This window comes from Sus scrofa, chromosome 8 (assembly GCF_054392235.1).
Source record: "Sus scrofa isolate SSC_HxYL_T2T_F1_AM1 chromosome 8, Sscrofa_HxYL_maternal_Yorkshire_Landrace_v2.0, whole genome shotgun sequence".
In the NCBI taxonomy this organism is placed as follows: Eukaryota; Metazoa; Chordata; class Mammalia; order Artiodactyla; family Suidae; genus Sus; species Sus scrofa.
Window position 1 is genome coordinate 14,918,160 of NC_139390.1, and position 26,273 is coordinate 14,944,432.

The 26,273-nt window shown below is 36.6% G+C and overlaps 1 protein-coding gene across 4 annotated transcripts in view; it reads left to right on the forward strand.

Moving 5' to 3' along the window:
• SLIT2 (slit guidance ligand 2) overlaps positions 1–26,273 on the forward strand; it is a 384,281-nt gene that overhangs the window by 218,154 nt on the left and 139,854 nt on the right. For all 4 annotated transcript variants that reach the window (XM_084971629.1, XM_084971630.1, XM_084971633.1 and 1 more), the window contains exon 5: positions 17,948–18,019. In XM_084971629.1, the coding sequence (XP_084827755.1) occupies positions 17,948–18,019 (72 nt within the window). The remainder of the gene's footprint in view (positions 1–17,947; positions 18,020–26,273) is intronic.

A 26,273-nucleotide genomic window follows, 5' to 3' on the forward strand; every position in this document is an offset into this window, starting at 1 on the left:
GTGTGTCAAATGTGCATATTAGATGCCTTGTACTTTCTCACCCACACTCCTCACATCTCTCCAACCTCAGAATCAATCCAGCCTGTTTCATTTTCAGGCAGGAATTTTCTGTTAACTTCGGAGCCCCCAACGCACATTACACGTGGGGGGGTAAGTTCCTTCAATATCTAAGGCTCCGTTTCCTCAACTGTGTGTTGGTGATAACAACACTTGCTTCTTAGTGTGGGAATATTAAGTGTGTGGTGTTTAAAACAATAGAATGATGTCTAAGTAGAAACACAATCCTACAAGTATTTAAAAGGAATAAGTTGTGTGTCTTAAAACTATTCAGCTCTGATACTTCTTTTCCCTGCGTTGCTGCTGACTTGCCGTTTTGCCCTACCCGATTTAGCGTTTTTTCCTCTCAATCCCATCCTCTCTTATTTTGGTCCCCTCTGTCACCCCTTCTTTCTCTGCCCTGTTCTTTTCTCCCTCTTCTTACTTCAACACAGTTCTGAACTGTTTCTTTGATTTTCCATATCTCGTTTCATTCCCTCTGCACTATGACACTTTCCTTTCTGCCCCATGAACATGGTTTGCCATAGGGAAAGTGGGCATCAACAGGGAGACACACCCATCCCTCTGCTCCTGAATTGAGGCCATTCTCTGGCAGATTAGGTACCAGGGGTAATGGGGGTCCCGGTTCTCCCCTAACTCCCTTGCTTTATGAGTCCCCACCCGCAGTAGCTCACCTAGTTGAAGATCAGAAGAAGTCGCTTTTCAGATTCTTTTTTTTTTGGCTTTTTAGGGCCTCACTCACGGCATATGGAAGTTCCCAGGCTAGAGGTTGAATCAGAGCTACAGCTGCCAGCCTACACCACCGCTACAGCAACACAGGATCCAAGCCTCATCTTCGACCTACACCACAGCTCACTGCAATGCCAAATCCTTACCCCACTGAGCGAGGTCAAGGATCCAACCCATATCCTTATGGCTACTAGTCAGGTTCGTTTCCACTGTGCCACAGCGGGAACTCCCATGCTTTTCAGATTTTATATCTGTAGTTAGTCCTTTTTTAGATACAGTTCAGAAATAATGGTATCTTGAAAATGTGGCTTTGGATATCCTTAAAATGTCTGCTACCTGCATAATCAAGGGTGGTTTGTGCATTAAATGGAAACATTAGTTTAAGATTGCCTTTCAAAAATTATAAAATGGCTTTTTTACATTCAGAACATTATGACATACTCGGATGTGGGTTATGAACCTCTTATCCTTCTTTGTAATTCAGAAACTGTACTTGATGAATTTAAATTCCCTGAATTTAAAATGTACCTTAAAATAGCTCAGAGCTTACCGAGATTGTTTTAAGTATTTATTGATAATGACAGCAATATAATTCACAGATACTATGTTTAACTGTGAAAAAGGCTTTTCTATTTTATGCTAAATTGTACTTTTATAGATATAACTGGTACACTAAAATTTTACCTAACTTATAGGACATCTTCCAAAACACTTTTTTTGGTCTATATTTCCACACTAAAATGATAATATGTAACATTTACTGAATATGGTAAAGTCCTATGTTAAATATTTCATATATTCTTCCCAATAGCCCTATGAAGTGTGTTCTAAATATTAGCCTTAATTTAAAGATGAGGAAATTAAAGCTTAGAGGAGTTATAAAAAACCAGCACAAGGTCACAGAACTAATGAAGGGCATATCCAGGATAATACTCTTCAGTGATGAAGGCAGAGACCAAGTCCTCAGGTTCACCCTGCAGTGGAGGGAACAGACGGAAACAGGCAGAGTTGCACACGGCTGTCCGGCACTTGCTCTGTGCCGAGAACATCACCAAGCATTGCCCAAGTTTTATCCCAGCTGTGTCCAGCAACAGCCTCATGAAGTAGGTGGTTTTATTATCCCCATTTTGCAGATGAAGGGGTGAAGGTTTAGCGAGCTGGAATGGCTGGTCTGCCTAACAAAGCTAGGAAGCAGCAGGACCTGAATGCAGGTCCAGACCTTCTGGTCCTTAAACACGTGCTGTATGCTTCTCTCTCTTCACAGGAAGACAAAGGATTGTTCTCATCTGCTGTGTGTAACTCTTAAGTCTAAAATGTACTTTCACCCGTGACAACCATGTTTCCTTTCTGCTCCCTTGAGAATAGTTACCCTGTGGGGAATTCTGAGGGAGGAGAGAAAACACCGACCTGAAACCCTGTTCCTGCACCTCCAACCTCTTCCCAGACTTGCACGAGTTCCTTGGAATGTGGCCCTTGAGATACTCTAAGGTACCAGATATTTCTAGGAATATGGAGTGCAAGACATTACTACATATAAACTAGTCTTTCTCTTGAACAAATGCAAAATCTCTCTCTTACATGAAACTCCTTTTTTTTTCCTTATCCACACACAGCCGTTTGGATCTTCAGATGCATAAAAAGACTTATCTTCCACGCAGTGTGTTATGTGATTATATATTAGAGTAAAAAGTTTCACTGCATACACTATACCTTTTAACAAATAAAGAATTTAAGCTGTGATGACTTTTCCAGGTTGGCGTCATTATTTCCTACCCACATTTATATTTATTTGCTTTTCTAAGTTAAAATCTGGGCAAATACTAATTTATCATTCCTGAGTAGTTTCCAAAGTAGCCCATGGACATACAGATTTATGATATTCCCGGTCAGATTCTAAGAGAGGTTAAACTGTGGAGGAAAATAAAATTACCAGTAATTAAATTTACAGGCAGGTTTGCCATCTAAAGCAAATTTATAGCTTCAGAGTGAAAGATAGTTTAGACACTTGCACATAAGCGAATCCATTTTTACATGATATAAGTATTATACATTGCTGTTTCAATTTATATAATTAAAATGATATCATGGCACTCCGAGGTTAATGGGATACTCAACTGGAAACCATACGTTGTGGGCAATAAAATAGCAACATTGCAGTATCGGCTCTTTTGTTAAAAGCTGATGCAGTATTTCAGCACCATTAGATTACAGTCTACTTTTGAAAAATCTTTAGAACAAGTAAGAAAGATATGCTGATTAAAAAGAGCAAACTCTTGAAAGTTGCCTTGATTTTTCTAGAATAGAGGATTAAATTAGGATCTATAAAGAGTGCTAGGATAGATGTATTTGCCAACTATTTTCATTCTGCCTCTTTTCTAAAATAAATTTTCTGGAGAATATTCCAGAAATGCTTCAAGTGAAGCTTCTAAAATTTTCATTAGGAATTAAAATATAGAATTCTTTTAAACTGAAAATCATTTAAATCGATTTAAATATGGAAAGAAAAACTTTCTTAGATCATAATATTTTACATTTTTGTAACTAAATTACAGGTAGTGAGATTAAGATATCTATATATATATATACCTATATACCCATGTTTTTAGACAGTGAGCTTTTCTCTCTGTATCTTTCTTTTTCTTTCTTATGTCTCTTTGTCTATCACACATGTACATACATTTAGAAAAAAACATATAACAGCATTTATTCAGATATCATATGGATATGGATATGGGGATAAAAAGCATCTATTTCCATTTAAAAAAAATTTTGTTTATGGCCACACCTGCAACATACGGAAATTCCCAGGCTAGGGGTCGAATTGGAGCTGCAGCTGCTGGCCTGTGCCAAAGCCACAGCAACACCAGACCTGAGCTGCATCTGCAAACTTTGCCTCAGCTTAGTGCAATGCCAGATCCTTAACCCAATGAGTAAGGCCAAGGATCAAACCTACATCCTCACAGACACTATGTTGGGTTCTTAACCCACTGAACCACAGTGGAAGCTCCTCTTTTTATTCTTTTTCTTTTTTTTTTTTTTTTTTTTTTTTTGTCTTTTTAGGGCCGCACGCACGTCATATGGAAGTTCCCAAGCTAGGGGTTGAATCAGAGCTACAGCTGCCAGCCTACACCACAGCCACAACAATGCCAGATCCGAACTGAGCAGGGCCAGGGATCGAACCTGCATCTTCATGGATACTAGTCAGGTTCATTACTGCTAAGCTACCATGGGAACATTCTCATTTTTAAGTACAGTTTTATCCCAAACTCAAATAAAAAAGGTTTTGTAGCCTCTGAAAATTCTGTGAGCATGATCAAAAGACTATATCATGTATTGTAGAGCTGTTGTGTGTATCTGGAAATAAAATTAGAGGAAGATGTATAGAGTTGAACCAAAACAAGTTTCTAAGAGAGAATGGCTTGTGAAAGGGTTCAAGACGGTCTAAAGTAGTAACCACTTCTCGATGGCCATAGCCCCAAAATTAAGCTTCTGTTATATTAAAAATGTATCAAACCAAGTACAAAATTATCACAAAGGACCAGAGAGCATATTAAATATACTAGTCCCCAGCACAAGCAGTGATTGCTTTACAATGTCTATTGCATCTATCAACTAAAGAATGGATAAGCAAGTGTGGTATATCCATACAACGGAATATTATTTGACAATAAATAATGAACTGTGGATACATGCTACAATATGGGGAAGGGAAAGGAGAGTGACTGCTCATAAATACAAGGTTTCTTTGGGGGGGTAATGAAAAATGTTCTAAAATTAGATTATGATGATTGTTACTGCAATTCTCTAAATAATCTAAAAAACATTGAATTGTACAGTTTAGACTAGCAAACTTGTAGGTATGTAAATTTTGTCTCAGGAGAGCCGTTAAAGTCTATTTGCAAATTTTTCTTTTTGGTTGGATCCTAATTTATTGAGATTTGATGTTTACCAGTTTTAGTTATCAGTTGTTGATTTCTAAGTGTGTTTCAACTGAACCTTGTCTTCCACTGAATATGTTTTCATAATTATCAAGAATCACTTTTTAGTTGAAATCTGTAAATTCTGGAAGGAAAGCTGATGGTTAGCCAGCTTCATAGAGCAGAAATTTTTAGAAAGTCAGAATTGAGGATACACATTGACAGTGACTTTTCATTGACAAATGTACCTTTGAGAACTATTGGGGAGGAGAAAAGAGCACCAAATATTTCTGCTCTGAATTAGTTAGATGTTGTGCTCCAGTCGTTCTTGCATGAAGATTCCTGAAGCCTTTGTTTCATCTTGTTTTATTACTTTTTCATCTTGTTTCTTACTGCAAAGAAGATTAACTGAAAACTCCTCAGACATCTTATTTCAGTGTTCTGAAATCCCAACACAGCTTCTCTTGCCTTCTAATTAATTGTTCAATACAGCAAAATTCTGTCTTCTTACCATTCACTTCCAGTAATGTTACATTTACTATACCTGTGTGTTTCTGGTCTTTTCATTCTGATCTTTTCTTTAGAAACAGCTTCCCAGTTCTTCTTACTAAACCAACTCCATCACTTTTCCTAAGACTCAAATGCCTTCCCCTTGCAAAAGTATTTCCTGATTTATATGTCACCTCATTGTTGTGTCTCATTATTTAGTCTTCTCATGCATGTCCTGAGTTTATGTTTGCTCCTTATTCATATATATATATGATCTTCCTTACTGTCTTGCAGTGATTTTGATGAGAAAATATCATCACATTTTTAATGTCTCAATACATGAATAGTGCAATTCCTGACACAAACACATGGAGTTATAATTAGGAAATTATTATTTATCGGTTGGCATCCATGTTTTATTGACTAAATTATGAAACTCACACATATTCCTGGGCCTATTACTGAGAGAATTGAAGAGCTTTAAAGCCTGTCAGCTGAGACTGAGATTATTATTTAGGCTGAATAAAATTTTCTAGCAACTATTTCCCACTTCAAATATGTGTTTATATTAACACAGTCATTCTAACTTTGTTATAACCTTTATCTTACTGATCTCAGTAAAGATATTTAAAGCACAGAAAGAATATTTTTACCATAGCTTTGAGGAGCAAAGAATCCATACATCATGGTATTAAATTACCAGAATAGATGATGGATGACATTTTCATATAGTATATCCTAAGGAAAAAAAAATCAATTACCTACTAAATATGTAATTTGCTTGAGAACCTAAATGTCAGTAAGTATAATACTAATTTGCTAATCAATTATGGACATTTGTATTTATGCTTTATTGACCACAGCCAGGCACTGTGTTAGGCACTGAGGGTGCAATGATGAATTATTCAGTATCTCTTCTCAGGAGTTTTTAGCTCTCATGGGATGTGTCAACAAGTAAAATAGCAGTTATAATCCAGTATATCATCAATTGAGTATAACAAGTTATAGGACCATGAGGTAGGGAGTCTATGCCAGTATTAGAATATGTCTGAAATGATTTTTAGAAGAGAGACTATTTAAACCTTTTTACAAAGGATGAGTAGGAGAATTAACCACATAAACCAAGGACTAACATGTGAATATTCCAGGCACAGGGAAATGGATATACAAAGACCCGACTGGAATCCATGCATGTATATTACATAGTGTGTGCATTTACAGCCAACCCCCCATGTCTGCGGGTTCCACATACACACATATGGAGGGCTGACTGTATATTTATTGAAAAAAATCTTCATATAAGTGTCCTGTGCCATTGAAATCCATCTTGTTCAAAGATCAACTATATAGTCTGTGAATCCGTATGTGAACCTAAACAACTCCATCTTTTCACAATATTTGCAAATATCAAATCATCACATTGTGCTCTTGAAACTAATCTAATCATGTATGTCCATTGTATCATAATAAAAATTTAAAAGAAACTCCATAGCAAAGTTTTTCTTAATTTTGTTTTCTTTGTTTTTACTACCATCTACCACCCCAACACATCCATCAATGACAAAAGTGATAAAGGGAAGTATCTCCAATTGAGGACAAAATTAAAATATTTCTCCCTTTCAGAAACTGCTCCTTTTATCAGTTCAGAAATACAGTGATCACCTCACCTGCCTGCTTTCTTGTTCTGAATCTGAGCTTCTTGAGAGCAGACCCATGTTATTTATGTATTTTATCTCGAAGGACTAGCAGTATATTCAACACACAATTCCCTCAATAAATAATTCTTGAAGTGAACTGAATTGCTAATCAAAGTGCAGGAAAGTAACATATGTAAGGGCCTTTGTGTGCTAAGACCTGGCTCGCACTTCATCTTTTCACCATATTCGCATGGAATGATCGCATGGAATGAATCGGATCCTGCAGTCCTTGCAGTGTCTCCAACATAGCAATGCTTGCTACTTTTTTTTTTTTTTTTTTTTTTTTTTTTGTAGAATTAAAGTGAGTAGATCATGGTTCAAAAATCGTGGTAACTTAACCAAGGTCACCGGGTCACATAGTTTAATGAAGTGGAGCCAAAGATTTCTATCCAAAATCTGCTCACAATCCTGTCTCAGTACAGGACCCTCTGGGATAGCTCTGCAGGCATCTGGGGGTGTTTTCCAGCTGTTGTGGTTATCTATGTGTTTAGGTGTGCCAAAAAAATCAAACATGGGTTATCATAAAACATGGGTTATTAGCTCAGGGGCCTTCTCATAAAATGTACACTGGGAGGTTATTTTTAAAAATTTGTTGTCATGCACTGTTTTTAGAATCTCTGATTACCTGATGACTCTACCCAATTATATATGTCCTCTTTAAATGTATTTAATTAGTGTGCTTACAGGCCCAGAATGCGACTTAAAATCGCTTGGAAAGATCAGTATTAATATGAGGCAATTTTATGATACTATTTTGAAGGGAGAAAGAGAAAAGATAAAAATTATTTACATTGTGAATTATTTATTATTTCAAGATTGGTGTCCTGGTTGTAAGATCTTACATTATGCAAAAAAAGTCTTTAAAATGTCCTCTCTGAACATTCTGGAAACGGGTAGTGATGATGGTTTCATAGCAATGTGTGCAAGTACTTACTGCCGGTGACCTCTACACTTCAAATAGTAAATTTTATGCTGTGTATGTTTCACCGTAATGAAAAAATTGGCCTCTTATCCAGCCCTCCTCTTCGGTCAGAGAACTATATAGATCCTTTTTTTAATGGAATTTCCTATTTATTATTTGCTGGTGGCATTCACAACTTCCAGCTGGATGCACATAAACAAATGCCATACTTATAAACCACAGAAAAGCTAGAAGATAGTTTATCAGAGATATTCCAAAGGGCTACTAACATGGGGTTCAAAGACAGTGGGGATACTGGTTACCCAGCAGACTTGTTAAAAACACAGATTCCTGGACCTCTTCCCAAGAGATTCTGCCTGGCATCTCTGGTGAAACTCAGCATCATGTTTTTTAAACCACCTCCCCAGAGGATTCTTATGGATGCTCCTAGAACGACACTTTGAAACCACAGTTCCAGGGTCATACAATGCTGGAGAGCCAGACCTCTCAGAAGCCACTTCCTGTGAGAGGCAGGGCAGCAGTAGTTAAGTACATGAGGTTTGGAGAACAGCAGAGCCAAGTTCAAGTTCCTGTTTTGCTTAGTAGCTACATGACTGCAGTTACAGTTTGTAACCTCTATAAACATCAGTTCCTTGCCTCCAAATGGAATAAGAGTACATTCTGATAGGATTATAGGAACAATTATATAAACCAATCTGTCACCTGGCAGTTAATAATTGCCCAATACATGTTAGCTTTTAGTATTATCCTTTTTATCAATTCTAAATTGAACATATTTTTACATTTAAGTATCTATTTTACAGTAAGTATGACAACTGCTGTCAGTAAGCTGTGTAAAAATCTATTGAAACTTTGTATTAAGTGTAAGAAAACACTTATCAAATTAGAGAATAGAAGAAAAATAGATGTAGATGTGTCTTATTACTTCTGTGTTCAATAAAGCTTTGGGTGCTGAGGACTAGATGTCACTCTCGGTGCCCAGTGACAAAACAGTTTTAGTGGAGGAACAATGCTGACTTCCCCTCAAAAGACACGATTCATACATCAGACAGAGAACGATTAAGAAAAAAAGTCTATTTCGTATATTACAACCTGGAAGAGAAAGGGTATATGTAGAAGAGACAGCCCTGGTGGGCAAGTTGTTGGTTAAAAACATACTATAAAAAACAGAATTATCACATAGCAGTGAGTACTTCGGATTTTGTGCTGTAAGTAAATACTTCTAAATGGATGAATGAGAAAGTAGCGGTGAGAGAGAAAACATAGCTGGCTTTCCCACCTTCAGATATTAATATCTTTGAGTACATCAAACCTTGGTTCTTAAGGACAATGTGAAATTCGCCAGTGTGTAGCACTTGAAAGAAGATTTCTATGTTCAGTGCATCGTTCAATTCTCACTATGGTACAAAGACTCATTAATCTGTATTTCTCTTTCTGATCTCTGTATTGAGCTCTGGTTTAATATCGCCAAGGTTTTCTGAAACATGGACACTTACCTCTCCTGTAAATGGCTTGATACCAATATATTTAAAAGTCTTTTCAGGAGTCCAGTTTTCTTCCCCGATTTTCCCTCATTGTATCTTTAATACTGGATTTTACTAATAATAATAAGTAGATTTTGGAGTTCCTGTTGTGGCTCAGTGGTTAAAGGATCCAGTGTTGCTGCAAGCTGTGGCAAAGGTCATGGATGTGGCTTGGATCCAGTGTGGCTGTGGCTATGGCTGTGGCTCTGGCGGAGGCCAGCAGCTGCAGCTCTGATTCAACCCCTAACCTGAGAACTTCCTTATGGGTGCGGCCATAAAAAGAGAAAAAAAAAAAAAAAAAAGGTTTTATTACTTTTAAGGACCCCAACCACAGGCTTATACATATCATCCCTCATCCTTACTCATGCACATCCAGCAAGGTGCCATGTTGTATAAGATTTTTCTTTAGAATTTCTTTTACTTTTGCTCCCTCCTTTCCATAAACCTTTGTTCATTAAAGGCCTCTTATATGCCTAGAATGCTACAGTAACAAGGTGAACTAAAATCTCTGCCTTCAGTTATCACATTGTCTAGCAGGAGACACAGTTGTTTAAGAAAAGGATTCAACTAAAATTTTTGGATTGTTACAATAAATATGTGCACAACTTACCGTAAGAACACAGAAGATGGGAACAATTAACTCCCCAATAATAGATTATATTTTATAATTAATGTGTAATTATGTAATACCTTATTGATATTGGATTATTTGAATATTAAATTTCATTAATAATAAGATTGTTATTTGGACCAGGCAAAAGAGCCCATTTTACAGACACGCAAATGCAGAAAGAAGGTAGGTGACCTGCACAGCATCATGTAGCTAATAGGTTACAGAGATCTTAGCCCAAGGCTCATCTGGTGACTTGGAGGACTGTGTTGAAGGAGGTATTATTTGCTCAGTACGTTGCACAGTGTTTGATCCTTCATTTCATAGAGATAGGACCTAAATGCTTAAGACAAGATAAAATGTGGATAAACTGAGACATTTGGATACATGATTTTATAAAAGGTGAATTAAGAGAATAGAATTAATGAATGAAGGTTTGAGATGGACGTGGAAGCACAGCTGGTATCAAGGAAGGCCTACAAGTGAGATACCGTCTGAAGAGTTCAAGACATTTCAAAAAGGCCAGCATGGCTGGAGAAGAGTGGGCACGATGGAGAGTAGAAAGAAATGAGGTCGAAAGTGTTGACCAGTGTATTTGGGAGACTTGTAGACCTTGTAATGCTTTAAGTGTTTCCCCTGTTGTAAAATGTGACATCAAGGATGAATTTTGATAAGATAGTGGCAAGATATGATTATAGGAAGGCAAAGGGAGAATCAGAGAGATGGTTGGGAAGTTATTAAAATAACCCAGCAAAGAGGGGGATGGTGGCATTGTTAGGGGAGCGGAGGTGGAGGTAGGTCAGATTCTGGATATATTTTGAAGATCACTGCAATATATTTTGTTAACATTTATTACCTCATGTAGTTAAATACTTTCTCGTGATAAGGACTTTTAAGAGTTACCCTCTTAACATCTTCAAATAAACAATACATTATTAAATGCAGACACTATGCTATACTTTACATTCTCGGAACATAGTAATAGTAATCTTTTTTTTTCCTTTTTTAAAATTTTATTGAAGTGTAGTTGATTTACAATGTCATACTGGTTTCAAGTGTACAGCACACACTGATCTCATTCATTCTTTTTTAAATTTTTTTTATATAATGATTTTTATTTTTTTCCATTATAGCTGGTTTACTGTGTTCTGTCAGTTTTCTACTGAACAGCATGGTGACCCAGTTACACATACATGTCTACATTCTATTTTCTCACATTATCATGCTCCATCGTAAATGACTAGACATAGTTCCCAGTGCTACACAGCAGGATCTCATTGCTAATCCATTCCAAAGGCAGTAGTTTTTGTTTTGTTTTGTTTTTTGTCACCTGTGGTATGCAGAAGTTTCTTGGACCTGGGATCATCCCACACCACTAACGTAACCAGAGCCACAGCAATGACAATACTAGATCCTTAATGTAAGAGAATTCCAACATAGTAATCTAACTGGAAGTTTCTACCTTTTGACCCCTGTCACCCATTTCTCCCATCCCCCACTTCCTATCTCTGGCAACCACCAATCTGTTCATTCTATGAGTTACAATTTTATTTGATTCCACATGAAAGTGAGATCATACAGTATTTGTCTTTCTATGTTTGACTTATTGCCCTTAGAAGGTGCCCTTAGGATCTATCCATGTCATGACAGAGAGCAGGATATCCTTCTTTATCATGGCTAAACAATATTCCACACATCTTCTCTATCCATTCTTCCACTGCTGAACACTTTGGTTGCTTCAGTGTCTTGGCTATTGTAAACAATGCTTCAGTGAATACGGAGGTTCAGGTAACCTTTCAAGAGAGTGATTTTTTCCCCCTCTGAATATTTACCCAGAAGTAGGATTGCTCGATCATATGGTAGTTCTGTTTTTAATCTTTTGAGGACTTTCTATACTGTTTTCCATAGTGCCTGCGTCAATTTATATTTCCACCACGAGTGTAAAAGTATTCCTTTTTCTCCACATCCTTGCCAATGCATGGTATCTGTTGTCTTTTTGATGATAGCCATTCTGACAGGTGTGAGGTGATATCTCATTGTGGTTTTGATTTGCATTTTCCTAATGATTAGTAGTGTTGAACTTCTTTTTGAATGTCTGTATCTCTTTGGAAAATGTCTATTCAGGTCCTCTGCCCATTTTTAAATTGGGTTGTTTTGTTTTTGGTGTTTAGTTACATGAGTTTTTTGTGTGTTACAGATATTAACCCCTTACCAGATATATGTTTTGCAAATATCTTACATCGTATGGGTTACCTTTTCATTTTTGATGATTTTATTTGTTGTGCAGAAGCTTTCTAGTTTGATGTAGTCCCACCTGTTTATTTTTGCATTTCAGTGCTTCCTACCTATGTTTTCTGCTAGGGGTTTTAGGGTTTCAGGACTTACGTTGAAGTCTAGAATCCATCCTGAATTTAGTTTCTATGTTAGGTAGTTGCCCAGTTTCATTCCTTTGCATGTGGTAGTCCAGTTTTTCCAAAACTGTTTATCCAAGTGACTATCTTTGTCCATTATGTATACTTTTCCCCTTTTTCATAAATTAATTTTCCATATACATGTGACTTAATTTCTGGGCTTTCAATTCTGGCCCATTGATCTGTCTGTTTTTCTGCCAGTACCATGCTGTTTTTATTACTATGGCTTTGTAATATAGCTTGAAATCAGAAAACATGATGCCTCTGGTTTCATTCTTCTTTCTCAAGATCGATTTGGCTATTCAGGTTCTTTGGTAGGACCAAATAAATTTTTAATTATTTGTCCTATTTCTGTTAAAAAATACCATTGGGTTTTGTGTTTTTTGGGGTTTTTTGTTGTTTTTCTTTTTTGTCTTTTTGCCTTTTCTTGAGCTGCTCCCGTGGCATATGGAGGTTCTAAGGCTAGGGATCTAACCAGAGCTGTAGCAACCAGCCTACACCAGAGTCACAGCAACTCCAAATCCAAGCCGCATCTTCGACCCAAACCATAGCTCACAGCAATGCCGGATCCTTAACCCACTGAGCAAGGCCAGGGAACGAACCTGCAACCTCATGGTTCCTAGTCAGATTCGTTAACCATTGTGCCACGATAGGAACTCCCCATTGGGTTTTTTTTTTAATGATTTTTATTTTTTCCATTATAGCTGGTTTACAGTGTTCTGTCAATTTTCTACTGTACAGCAAAGTGACCCAGTCACACATACATATATACATTCTTTTTCTCACATTATCCTCCACCATGCTCCATCACCAGTGACTAGATATAGTTCCCTGTGCCATACAGCGGGAGCTAATTGCTTATCCATTCCAAATGCAATAGTTTGCATCTGTTAACCCCAGATTTCCAGGTAATTCCACTCCCTCCCCCTCCCCCTCCCGCTCGGCAACCCACAAGTCTGTTCTCCAAGTCCATGAGTTGCTTTTCTGTAGAAAGGTTCATCTGTGCCGTCTATTAGATTCCAGATATAAGTGATATCATATGGTATTTGTCTTTCTCTTTCTGACCATTGGGACTTTGATAAGGAATATATTGAATCTGTAGATCACCATGGGCATTTTAGCAATATTAGTTCTTCTAACCCATGAGCATGTAATATCTTTCCATTTATTTGTATCCAAAAATTTACAAAGCCAATTTAATATCCTTATCTTCCATCCCAGCTTCTCAATTACCACACTTGCTTCCCCCAAACACTTTTTGCATTTTATTATTCCTTTACTCAGAAAACTTGAGTGGTTCTAAACTCTCCCTAAGATGACAAGCCCCTTAACTTACATCAGATATCTTATAGTCGGACTTAAGCCCAGCTCTCTCTTTTATTATTTGATCTCCCCAAAAATAATTGCCTAGTTCACTGGAGACCCACCATTTCTCTACAACACTGCCCGATGGCACTCTCTGCCCATTGTCCCTGCCTGCTCTGAAATTCAATTTCCAAATTAATCTTCCTAAAAATCAACTCCAATCAAGCCATTTTCCTCCTCTGAAGCACATTTTTACACTCTATTGCCTAGTGATATAATTACAAACTCTTCCCTTGGCAGCCCCATCCTGCTAACTCAGTAGTTCTGACTCATTTTTCTCCTATCACATAGTTCACAGAGCAGTGCACTCCCATCAGTAATATCTCACACTGCCTACAGACTCTGTTCTCAAGGAACAGAGCAGACACACTTAGGGGCACATAGCAAAGTAGACTAATCATAACATGTATGTGGCCAACACCTCCATAGTAGTGACTGCGTGCCAGACACTTTTTGAGCACATTAATCAAAGTATGATTTCACTGAATCTACCTAACAGCCCTATGACATAGGCACTGTTATTGTTTCATTTTACAGATGAAGAAACCAGGGTACAGAAAACTTGCAGTTTTCCCAAGGTCACAAGGTTAATAATGGCAAAGCTAAAGAATTCATTCTCAGTCTCAGTCTGCTGTCTGTCCTCTTAATTCTCCTGGCATGCTTCCTCTCTCTTTGGATTACTGCCACCAACCCCTTACCAACACTAGAGGATGAAGAATATTGATCTCAATCATTTTTATCAACTTTAAAAAAAAAAAAGGCCCTTTTTATTTTGAAAATGGCCTGAATCAGTCAAGGCTCCAATAACTGTAACTTCTCTAATGTCCTGGATCACTTTTCTCAGATGCCACTTATGCTTTTCTTATCCTATACGATCTTTGTGGTCACCAAACTGTAAGATATCAATCACGTCTCTCTAACTAGACAGAAAAATTTCCACAAGCAACCTCATAACAGACACTGCAAATTTCGATTTCTCTATTTTGTTAATGGTTCCTCTAATCTAAGTTCAAAGTGACATCTCTCTCCTCTCTCTTCTTTGCCTAATCCATATCCATACACAGTTCACTTCTAAATGTTGGTTCTGTTCTTCCTGCATCCCTCATACAGTTCTAATCTTCTGCTCCTTTTCTATCTAAAGAGTGGGAGATGTTTCAGCCATTGACTATCCCAGGGAAAAAAGTAATGCATTGATGGTTATTATATTGCTTGATATTCTCATTACTCTTTTCCTCCAACTATCATAAAAGTCTTGTATCTGGTTATCCAAACTTGAATCTTTGACCCCAAGTATTCATCCTACATTCTGTTGCCAGTTTAATCTAAGGAAGAGCATCTGGCCTCCTCCCATCTCTCATTCTTCCCTCCCAACCATTGTCTGCTGAAATAAGACACTCCCTAATCAGTACCAAAATGTGTCCTAACCCCACCACAGACTTTTCCTTCCAACCTCATCTCTTACTACTCCACTGCATATTATACCTTCTAAGCAAACCAGACCAAAAGCTGTTGCCATAAAAAGTTCTGGTTTCCCACCTCCATACAAAAATGCAGATGACCTAAGGCAGAGGCTATGATGAGGTTTTTTTAAAAAAAATCTCCTAAATTTTAAGCCAGAGGAAGGTCATACTGAGATGGATTAAGCAATCCCCAAGTCATCTTTTGAAATCTCCACATCTTGACTCAATGTTTATCTGGATTTCTCCTACATCCACATTAACACCTTGCGTCATTGGTTAGCACTAATACCTGACATCTCTGAAGCCTGATGTCTTTAATAATAATCATAAGTAATAACAATACATACTTCACAAGATGGCTATGTGGATTGAAAAATAAAAATTTGATATTATTTCTGAAAATTTAAGCTTGCGTACAGTAGGTACTGAAAACTTTCTAAATTTCTTCCTTCTGTTGAGGGTAAACATTGCCCACTTAACTAAAGGGACCTGGGATCCATAACTGAATTTAGTTGCCAGAGTGAGCTGGACACAAGAGCAGAGACCCTATAGACGAATCTATTCAGGGGGGCAGTGACATAATAAACCACTGACTTTAGGGAGGCTCTGAGCCTGACGGTTTCTCACTCTTATATAAAAAGATGGTAAGTGTTAGAATCAAACTCTTCTAAGCCCTAGATTTCTGCCTGAAGCCTTCAAAAGGACCAAAAGCAAATTCAGAAGGAAAGGTGTTCTGACTGTGTGTCTCAGTGACCTTCAGCGGTGTCTCTATGGCCCATCTAAACTCATCCTCCTGACTTTCCTGCCCATATGTGAGACCCTAATCATATAAAAACTGTGCCTAGAAACCGAGAAGAGCTGCATCTGCAGGTGACAAATATAAATGACCCCAGCTGGCAGAAGGCGAAGGCTGCAGAGCTGGGAAGCAGGCAGAGCCTGAAGCAAACATTTCTGCCAGTTTTATGCACCTTCACAGTCTCTAAAGAAGACTTTGTTCTAGAAGAAGCGGAAAAAAAATAATAAGTGATGAGAAAATATTGAATCAACAGGGGCACAGCACTAAAAAAACTGTTGGTTTTTAAGGAGTGATGCAGATTTAAAGTTGCTGAAATTCATTTTTTCCCCTCCACATTTCTGATTACTTTCTGATTTTTCTTTCTCCAAAATTTCTCTTTACCTTCTAACTTAGTAGTGTTCTTTGAGCATTATTCTGTAGCATCAAGCCTTTTGAATATGTGCCATTAAACATTCGTAACTCAATGTAATTAAACAAAGGAAGGAAGTCAGTCTGAATCAATGGCAGGCTGGAGAAATAAGCAATTTTTTAAGGAAATGCAGTTTTATTACTTTTAAGGATATACCGAAGCTATTGAAAACAGTTCAGTTAGGACGTGAATGGCTTCCTTAACTCCTGCATAAGCACTTATTGCATATTTACCATTTGGAATAAAATATGTATGTGTGTTTCTTTTTTATTTTGCTAAAGATCTTTACTCTTTAAATAGAATACATTTATTTCTCTACAAATTGCTTAGCAAACCTTTTTTTTATTATTTGAACATTGCAGTTATTGAGATATAAATGAACATCTCAATTGCTTAAAACTTGGTGCTAATGAGGTCAAAACCACACACTAAATCTCTGTGTCTGTCAGTTGTCTTTATTGTGTGGCCATAAGTGTGTGAGCAACCAGCTCTGGTCATAAGAAGCACTGGGGGAGAAGAGGTGAATGAATCCGCCTCAAATGCCTCCACATAATTGGCAAATGGCTCTGTTTCATCCGCCATGCATCCGTGGTCAGTAGCTTCATCTTTCTTTGTGACCGTTCAGTTATTTCAAAATTTAAAAATAACTTTAGTACCTTCATTGTTACTTTAATAATTTGTTTTTTCATCCTCCTGCTATGTGGTAGTATTACTTAAAATTTTGTCTTTTCAGTGACATTTCTTGTGTGTGTATTTATATCCTACTTGTTGAGGGCAGTAAGTGAGCTCATAGAATTGCATCTAAACTCTGAAGGAAACATCATGATCCATTTCCTGAGATAAGTGATTTTTATAAACTCTCACTTCAACTCAGAGAGTGCTTCCCCCCGTGATTAAAATGTATTTCTCAATTAAATTAAAATGCAAATATAGACAGTCTGTGTTTATGGTTATAATAGAATTATTTAAAGAAGGTTCTAAATCAGCCTGCTGGTAATATTTCATGCAAGAACTGTGGATTTTATTGTTAGGCCAATATACTGCTATATTCCATTTTCAAAATTACTCAAAGTGCTGTGGAAACTTAATCACATTGCCCAGGTTTTGTCAGGTTTTGCCCGGTCTTCTCGAGGATGTTAAATGGGACTCTTTTCCTATATACTTCTAAAGTTATGTCAGTGACGTGGGAAAAATATCAAGTGCTAAAACTTTAGAATGCCTTGAAGTTGAGTTACAAAACAATGTACTATTTGTTTTAAAGCAATAGTCTATTGTACAGAAATAAATCAACCCTTAAATTTGAGAACTATGTTTATAATTTATAATGAAATTACAGATCTGAAAAATTACTTCAAGAAATAATTTAACTTTTTAATTTATATTAGAAGTATAAAGTATTTGTATTAGAAATTGCATTTAATGTGATGGAATTAATTGTGATCCTTTAGTATTCATTTTAGCTTTTTTTTTTTAAGAAGTATCCTATCATTTCTCAAACACATTGATTAAAATAATTCTTAAATACTATTTATAACTTGATCTCTTTTTTAATTATTTTTTAGTGACCTCAGCGAAAACCAAATTCAGGCAATTCCAAGGAAGGCTTTCCGTGGGGCAGTTGATATTAAAAATCTGTAAGTATTTTTCCGAATTTATTCTGTTTTGTTAAGTTATTCATTTTCCACATTTAATTGACACTAAATAAAATGTCAGGAAAAAAAGGGTGAAAGCCTACACATCTGGATGCTTCCTTAGAAGAGCTTGTAACAATAAGTTTTAAATTTTTTGCACAGGCTATCTGAAGAGATTTAGACACTGTCTTGAAACTGAAGTTGTTATTGAATTCATAGTTCCAACCTTGTGTTCTGGAACTTGTGTGAAATCTAAAGAAACGATTTGATTAAAATGTGTTTACAATGCATTTTCTCCCCTCTTCCTGTCAGCTGATTTCAATAACTCCTTTTTCATTTGTTATTGGTGTTTATTAGAAATGAAGAATATAGACCTTTTTTTGCCGAAAGAGTAGATAATAGTTTCTTGTTAGCAATACCTGCGGCCTAGAGCTACTGCTTTTTAAAATGGCTTTTAGATCATCATTTTCGATAAATGCCAACAGTATGAGAAAGAGAAAATCGTCTTTTCCTTTGTGTGGATGCTACTTCTTACATCTTTCCCTTCTTATATATTTATGAAAAATATATGTGTATATATATAGCCTTCTTTAAAAAGCAGAAAAAAAAACCCAAAAACTTTGTTTCTGAATTTCCCCTTGATGAATCTTTAATCTATCGTCTTCTGTAAATGTGTTTTTATAAGTGTACATAGCTCTTTACATATCAGATTTAAGACCGCAGTGGCAAACTTAATATTGTAGATATATATATATTAATGAATTTTAAAATACTGTATTAGCCTTTAAAAATGACAATTTTTAACTGGCCGTGAGTCTGGGATGTAAAGCTTTTTCCTTAGCTTTTAACATTAGTTTGGAATGTAGGGGGGAAAAGTCCCTATGTGCTGAGATTAACTCTCAGGAATTCAATATTTCTTAGCTAGTAATAAACAGGGCAGGAGCTTTTTCAGGAATTAGCTTATATTCGGAATTCTTCATGGTGGGATCCAACGCTATTTCTCCAGTAGTGAAAGTGAGACAGATGTTTTCATTCATCAAAGAAGATGACTGTTTATAAAGCTGCAAGTAAATTTGTAATAACCTGTATGGGAAAAAAGAATGAAGATATATATATATATATTTCACTTTACTGTACAGTTGAAACTAATTCAGCATTGTGTGTCAACTATACTCCAATAAAGTTTAAAAAAGAAGAATGGAACCAGAAAAAAAAAAAAAAAAGCTGCAAGTTATGGCCTCCACATCTTATCCTCAGTGTAAATGGTTTTTGTTTTAAAATTGTACTTTCTAAGTATGCAGGTAAAAATGGAAAAATACAGATGTCTAAGTGTAAGTGTGTAAAGCCATCAAAATCCTGGCTCTAGGTTTTTATGAGCGTATACATGTTAAAGAGATCTTATTTGGAGTTTTCTTTCTTTTTATCTTTCTCTTTTTTTTTTTTTTTTTTTTTTTGGTAATCTCTAATGAAAACAGGGTAGGGAAGTCTTCAGATAGATTCAGACATATAAGGTGTTCAAAACTGCCTCTGGGAGTCCCCGTTGTGGCTCAGCGGAAACAAATCTGACCAACATCCGTGAGGACATAGGTTCGATCCCTGGCCTTGCTCAGTGGGTTAAGGATCTGGCATTGCTGTGAGCTGTGGTGTAGGTAGGTCACAGACGTGGCTCGGATCCCGCGTTGCTATAGTGTAGGCCAGTGGCTACAGCTCCAATTCGACCCCTAACCTGGGAACCTCCATATGCCGTGAGTATGGCCCTAAAAAAAAGACAAAAAAAAAAAAAAAAAAAAAAAAAAGCTGCCTCTGTATGTCTGTATGTCATGTGTCAGAACAACATAAAGATCCTCATGCAGCACCTACTCCAGTTGTCTATATGTCTCTATAAAAGGATAGTAATGGCCAAAGGTGACCACCCTTTGGGAATGCCACTTGCAATCTTATGATAGTATTATCTCTAAATCCTTAAAAACAGGTGGCTTTTAATCTTGGTAAAGATACTTAGGGAATCCAAGTGTATAAGTCATCCTTCTCCCATATTTAAGAATAGATTTGGGAATGAGATACCAGTCATGGTGGGATTCTTCCTTAATTCCTCTTCACTTATTCTTTAAAAATGGGATTTCAAAGTTTAGAGATAAAAAGAAAAGGGAGATGCTAGCCAGTGTATTTTGAGGAGTACAGTGTGGATTTAGTAGGATTTTTGAAATATTTTTTCCCCACATGCATCATTTCTACCCTCCCCCCCAATTTAAAGGCAGTTATTACATATACTGTGAGATGAGATTAGGACTAGAGTCTCAGAATCTTTTGCTATTTTGGGGGGTTTATAGACTTGACAAATCAGTATACTTCACTGAGCCCTAATTTTTGCTTTTGTGAGATCAATAAAATCATTGCTTTCATTTGTTGTGTTTATTAGAGAAAGAAGATATGTGAGAAATCTTAAAACAGTAAAATGCTATGAAATATAGCATATTTTCATCTGCAAGTATCTGCTAATCAACTGCTAGAAGTTAGCACTGAAAAAGGTATAGTAAAGGAAGGGGCAAGTAGAATATGAACTAATTCGCAACATTAGGAGCCGATGAGATAGACCCATGTGTATGATGGCTCAATTAGACGTGGAGCTACGAAATGGAAAATATATATATATATATATGTATATGTATCAGAAAATACTAAATGAATATACACAAGGCCCTGATTTTAAACAAATTATCGAGTGCTACAGGTACTGAAGAAAGGAGAAGATAAAAGTATTGCTTAAAGTTATCAGGGGATATGATAGAATAGAATTGCTGAAAGAAAATACAGGGGAATCTTCAAGGAGGTTGGTTCATACTGTATATTGCTGAGTAATGGACAGTAACAATGGATTGAGAAAGCTAGAATTTATTAAGAGCTGTGCAAGGCCCCATTTCAGGGTTTTGATTGGTTTAGAGATTAAAATACTGTGGAGTGTGTGTATGTGTGAGAGAGAGAGAACAAAAGAGAGTGAAAGCCAGAGCAAGAGAGAGGGAAGGGAAAGGACAGAGAGATGTAAGGACTTTGACCCTTTTTTAAAGGCAAAGTGATACTGATCCAGAATAGCTGTGGTAGGAAGCAGAGCAACCAGGAGACAGAGGAAGCTCCGTAGAACGGCATCCAAATGATTTTAACTTTGGAGGTTTCTGTTCCTTCGGAGGAAAGGGGGCTTAAGAAATGATGTGGATCCTGAATGATGATGGTCCAAAGAACAGTTTATCTCCCTACCCTCACTGCCAGTGTACAAAACCACGAGTGCAACACTGAGCAACACAAATGCAGGTGCAGGTTTATTTAATTAAATAGGATCATGCCTGCAATTTTCTACAATTTTGCAGTTGAAAGGCATTTTTGCTATAATTTAAAAATAGTTCAAACTACCTTTCTCAAAAGAAAAAAGTTTAATTTCATGCGACTTTGTGTGAAGTTTAATGATTAAAAGTTAAGAAAGCTATTGTAAAATATATTAGAACTGATAGTAAATTTTAATTCATATTATTATTAAAAGTAAACCATAGGTCATGAAGTAATGATTCAATAAAAGCCTGTAAATATATGTATGTATATGTATGTATGTGTGTATGTATATATACGTAGAGTCTTTTTAGGGCTGCACCCGTGGCATGTGGAAGTTCCCAGGCTAGGGGTCAAATCAGAGCTATAGCTGCTGGCCTACACCACAGTCACAGCAGCAGGGGATTTGAGCCGCATCTTCAGCCTACACCGCAGGTGTAGCAATGCCTTATCCTTAACCCACCAAGCAAGGCCAGTGATCGAACCCATGTCCTCATGGATACTAGTCGGATTCATCACCTCTGAGCCATGACAGGAACTCGCCAAGTCTATAAATACTGACACTTTAGTATTCAATATGGCAAGGAAAGGCATACTGCTTTGCCCTATTTGTCATTCCAGTGGGTGCACTTACAATTTGGACAACCCTGTATGGTGCCATGATAGCTAGTGTTTCAAGTCATTCAGAGAGGAAAAGAAAAAGAAAAGTCTGCACAGAGGGAATATGTACTTTAGTTGCATCAAGCCAAAATTTTGCATGGCATTGTCTGAAAGACTGGTCTGGTGCACTCTACTGAGTGTATTGTATTTACCACACATTCAGGCCTTATTTTGAGCAAATTCCAGTTAATCTATCTGAAGACTTTCACTGGAAGTACTTGCCTTAATCTTGTGGATTGGCTAAATACGCTCAAGGCAGCATCCTGACAATATGAAATTGATGCTCTGGAAATTTTGCAAATTAGCTGATCTTATTCGTCTTCCTCCAGGCAAGCCACAGTAGAACTCTTCTAGACAGATGGACATTTATCTTGCTCTTAAACGTCTCTCAGGAGGACTTCCCGTAACTTTTTTGCTTACCTCTGTTAATTTCCAAACTGGATTAAACCGCTTTATAGTTTATTCTGTTACTGAATTTTCTCCAGCTGTAACTTAAGCCATTTTCTTTTCTCTGGCATTTTCAACAGTAAGATCTGAGAATAACAGGATGGTATTAAAATATCAGCTAAATTATAGTGTTTATAATAGTCACTGGCAGCGCTTTTCCATAGGATTTACATCTGTGTTTTTCAACTCTCCAATCAAGTATAAATTCAACTATCAATACCATATCATTACCAAATGATGCCTCACCAGAATTATAAATCAATGTTTGTATGATTTTTCTTGATAAACTTTGTATGTATAGTTAATGTATTTAACACTGATTCATGAAGACTTAGCTGCCTCCTGATCAGTTCTTGAACAAAGATATGTTAGATTGTGCCATTGTTTTGTTTACAAGCATGTATGAAGCATTTCCATTTAATTGAATAATTTAAGAGAATATTCAAATTAAACATTGCTTTAGTGCTGGGACTTGCAAGCGTATTCTCCAAGTATATATTTTATGAGTACAAAAAAGTTCTAAGTCTCTTGCTTTTATAAGAAAACATTTCTAGTCATGTTATCCCAGGATATAAGCCAAAAAGGTACAAATATATGAACTTAAGGTTTTTTTTTTAATTGCTGGTAGTTATTCACATCACCAAAAGCCTCTAATATACCTTATCATTATGTGCTTTAGTAAGTTCAAACCGAATACTTAAAATAATTAAGTTCCAACAAGCATTATTTCAGATAAGCTCTTTAAAGTACATCATACCTGGGTTTTTTTTTCTTCTTTCATGTTGCTTTACATCTTCAAAAGGTACTCTATGTTCCCAACTTTACTATTTGCTGTTCATAAATACATTCCTTTTTCTGTTCGCTTGAATTATAACAATTTCTTTAAGTTGTCATCTGTTATAAGTTACCTTTCTTTCCCAAAGAAGCTGCTGGTTGGTAAAAACACTTTTTAAAGTAGGAAAAATATATTTATTCTTTTTTAAACATAAAAATTAACTTATGGGCAAGGGTTTAAGTTATAAGGTGATTTACCTTGGTTTTCTTTGAGTAAGTCATGATATCGTTTGGGAAACAAGAATGCATGGCCATGATGTTTTAGGAAACAGTTCACCCAATTTGGGATGCAATAATTGTTAATGATAAGATTTGGCAAACAGGAAGTTGAGTTAATCTGTATGTCATTTCACAGCTATTTATATTATTTAATTTTTGTTTTGTCTTTTTAGAGCTGCCCCATGGCATATGGAGGTCTCAGACTAGGGGTTGAATTGGAGCTACAGCTCCAGCCTACACCGCAGCCACAACCACGCAGGATCCAAGCCGAGTCTGAAACCTACACCACAGCTCACGGCAACGCCGGATCCTTAACCCACTGAGCAAGACAAGGGATCAAACCTGCGTCCTCATGGATGCTAGTCAGATTCATTTCTGCTGAGAATGATGGGAATGCCTATGTTATTTAAAATTTTCATTTTTTTTTCTGGAACTCTGTCATCTTTAATTTATTTTATTGGTGGATCAATTAAAACCCATAGGAGGAAAATTCACAGTTCTGTCCTAGATACAGGGAAAGGTTTATCTTTTGCTATTTTTTCATATTTCTCTAGTTTTAAATATCACTCTACTGGTTTCTTTTTCACTATCATTTGTATACTTTATGATGATAAGGGATCAAGTGGTGTTCATATAACATACAATCAATTTTTGATGATCAGAAGAATGTATTATGTATTTTACCATTCAAAAGCAAGATTTACTTCAGTTTTGTCCTAAAAGTTGTCATATTTACATACTGTCTGCTATATCAGCTACTTTTCATGTTTAGTTCATTATATTCCTTTTTAAAAAAAATTTATTGGAGTATAGTTGATTTACAGTGTTGTATTAATTGCAGGCATATAGTAAAATCAGATATATATCCATTATTTTTCCCCATATAAGCTATTACAAACTATTGAGTAGACTTGCATGTGCTATACAGAATGTTCTTTTTAATTATCTATGTTATAAAGTAGTGTGTCTATATTACTCCTATCCTCCTAATTCTTCCCCCTCCCCCACAGTTTCCCCTATGGTAACCATAAGATTGGCTTTGAAATCTGTGAGTTTGTTTCGGTTTCATGAATAAGTTCTTTTGTAACATTTTTATTAGATTCCACATATTAATGCTATTGTATGATACTTGTCTTCCTCTGTCTGACTTCCTTCACCATTACATTTCTTGCCATACCTACTTATATACTTTTTTACTTAATTATCCTAAGAATAAAATCTATTGCTCTCCAATTGAAATTGCAATTTGTAGTACCCCTAACTCTTTCCTAGCATATTTTCAGTAATCCTGAGGCTGAAGAGACTTTAGGGAAGTTTGGTTTCTCACTCAGCGGGTCTGCTGTCTTTAGTGTTAGATTAAATACAGGTCTCTACCAGAACATAGAACCTTCTGAACAAACCTGTAGAGATAGCTCTACATTTATAGAGATAGCAAATGAAGTTGAGTTGTGTGGTGTGAGGACAGAGCCCATCTAGAGTGCCACCTGTGGATGCAGGGAGACAGCCAGCAACCAGAGGTTCTTAGATGTGAAATGTATCGGGAACTCAGCAGGTGCCACAATCAGTACCATAGGAACTGTCCATGGTCCTGTAATTTGCCTGGTTTGAACTGGTTCTAAAAAAAAGCAGATTGAATTGTAATCATCCCCAATAACTATAGTCAAGTTCGCTACCCACAACCTCTCTTAACTTTGCATTTTGCTTTGTCTCCAGGGTGCCTTAGCACTTTTTCTTCACAGATAACATTCTTTCATGTAAACATGAATCTATGTAACCTGTCTTCATAAACGTTTTCCAAAACAAGTCAAAACGAAACAAAAACACAGGAAAATTGGATGGAATACTGAGGAATCTCATTCACATAGGTATAAAATAGTAATTGTCATGATCTCTGTGTGGCTGAATGTTGTCCTTGAGAAAGAATGGAGTTTAAGTTCTCTTGTTTCGCCAACCCTGGGCAGCCACACTTTTCTATCTCTGATCAAACTGAATTTTGATCTCTAGTTTCTTTTCTCATTAGATAATTTTAACATTGCAGCCAGATTTGATTTCATAAAGCATTGCTTTTCATCCCGTCACTACCTGGTTCAAAATCATTGCATTTATTGAAACAGAAATGCTTTGCTGTCAACATGATGGCAAAGCCTTGGGGCTTGAGCAGAGGATTGTCTGCAGTAACGCTGCAGGATGGGTGGGACTCTAGCCTCCTCCTTGAGAGAGCAGGACTTGACTGGCATGACACTTGGTCTTTTTAGGTATTTCTACGAGTTCCGACATTCTGACTTCTAAGCAGCCCCCTCTCCTATGGAATCGACACACAAATCCTTTGCCCCAGTCAGAATGGCCTCTCTCTTGCAGGCATTTACTGTGAACCTTGTAGAGCCTCTGCTCACAACTGTTCTTTGAACTATTCCCCGCAGGAAGGAATACCTACTGTTATTTTCTGTCTTACTGGATTCTACCCACTTTTTTTTTAAGCGATCGGGGAATTTTTTCCTCCTTCACACAACTATTTCCACCTAGGGTAATCTTTTCCTTCTCTGAAATTCTGTAACATTCTTCATCTATGGCATCTTCCTTGAAATGTGGCCATTAGAAATTCATCTGGGAAATAGACTCACAGACACAGAAAACAAAATTATAGTTACCAAAGGGGAAAAGGGGGAGGGTTAATTTAGGAGTTTGGGATTAATAGATACATACTACTGTATATAAAATAGATAACCAAGGACCTACTATATATCACAGGGAACTATACTTAGTATTTTATAGTAAACTA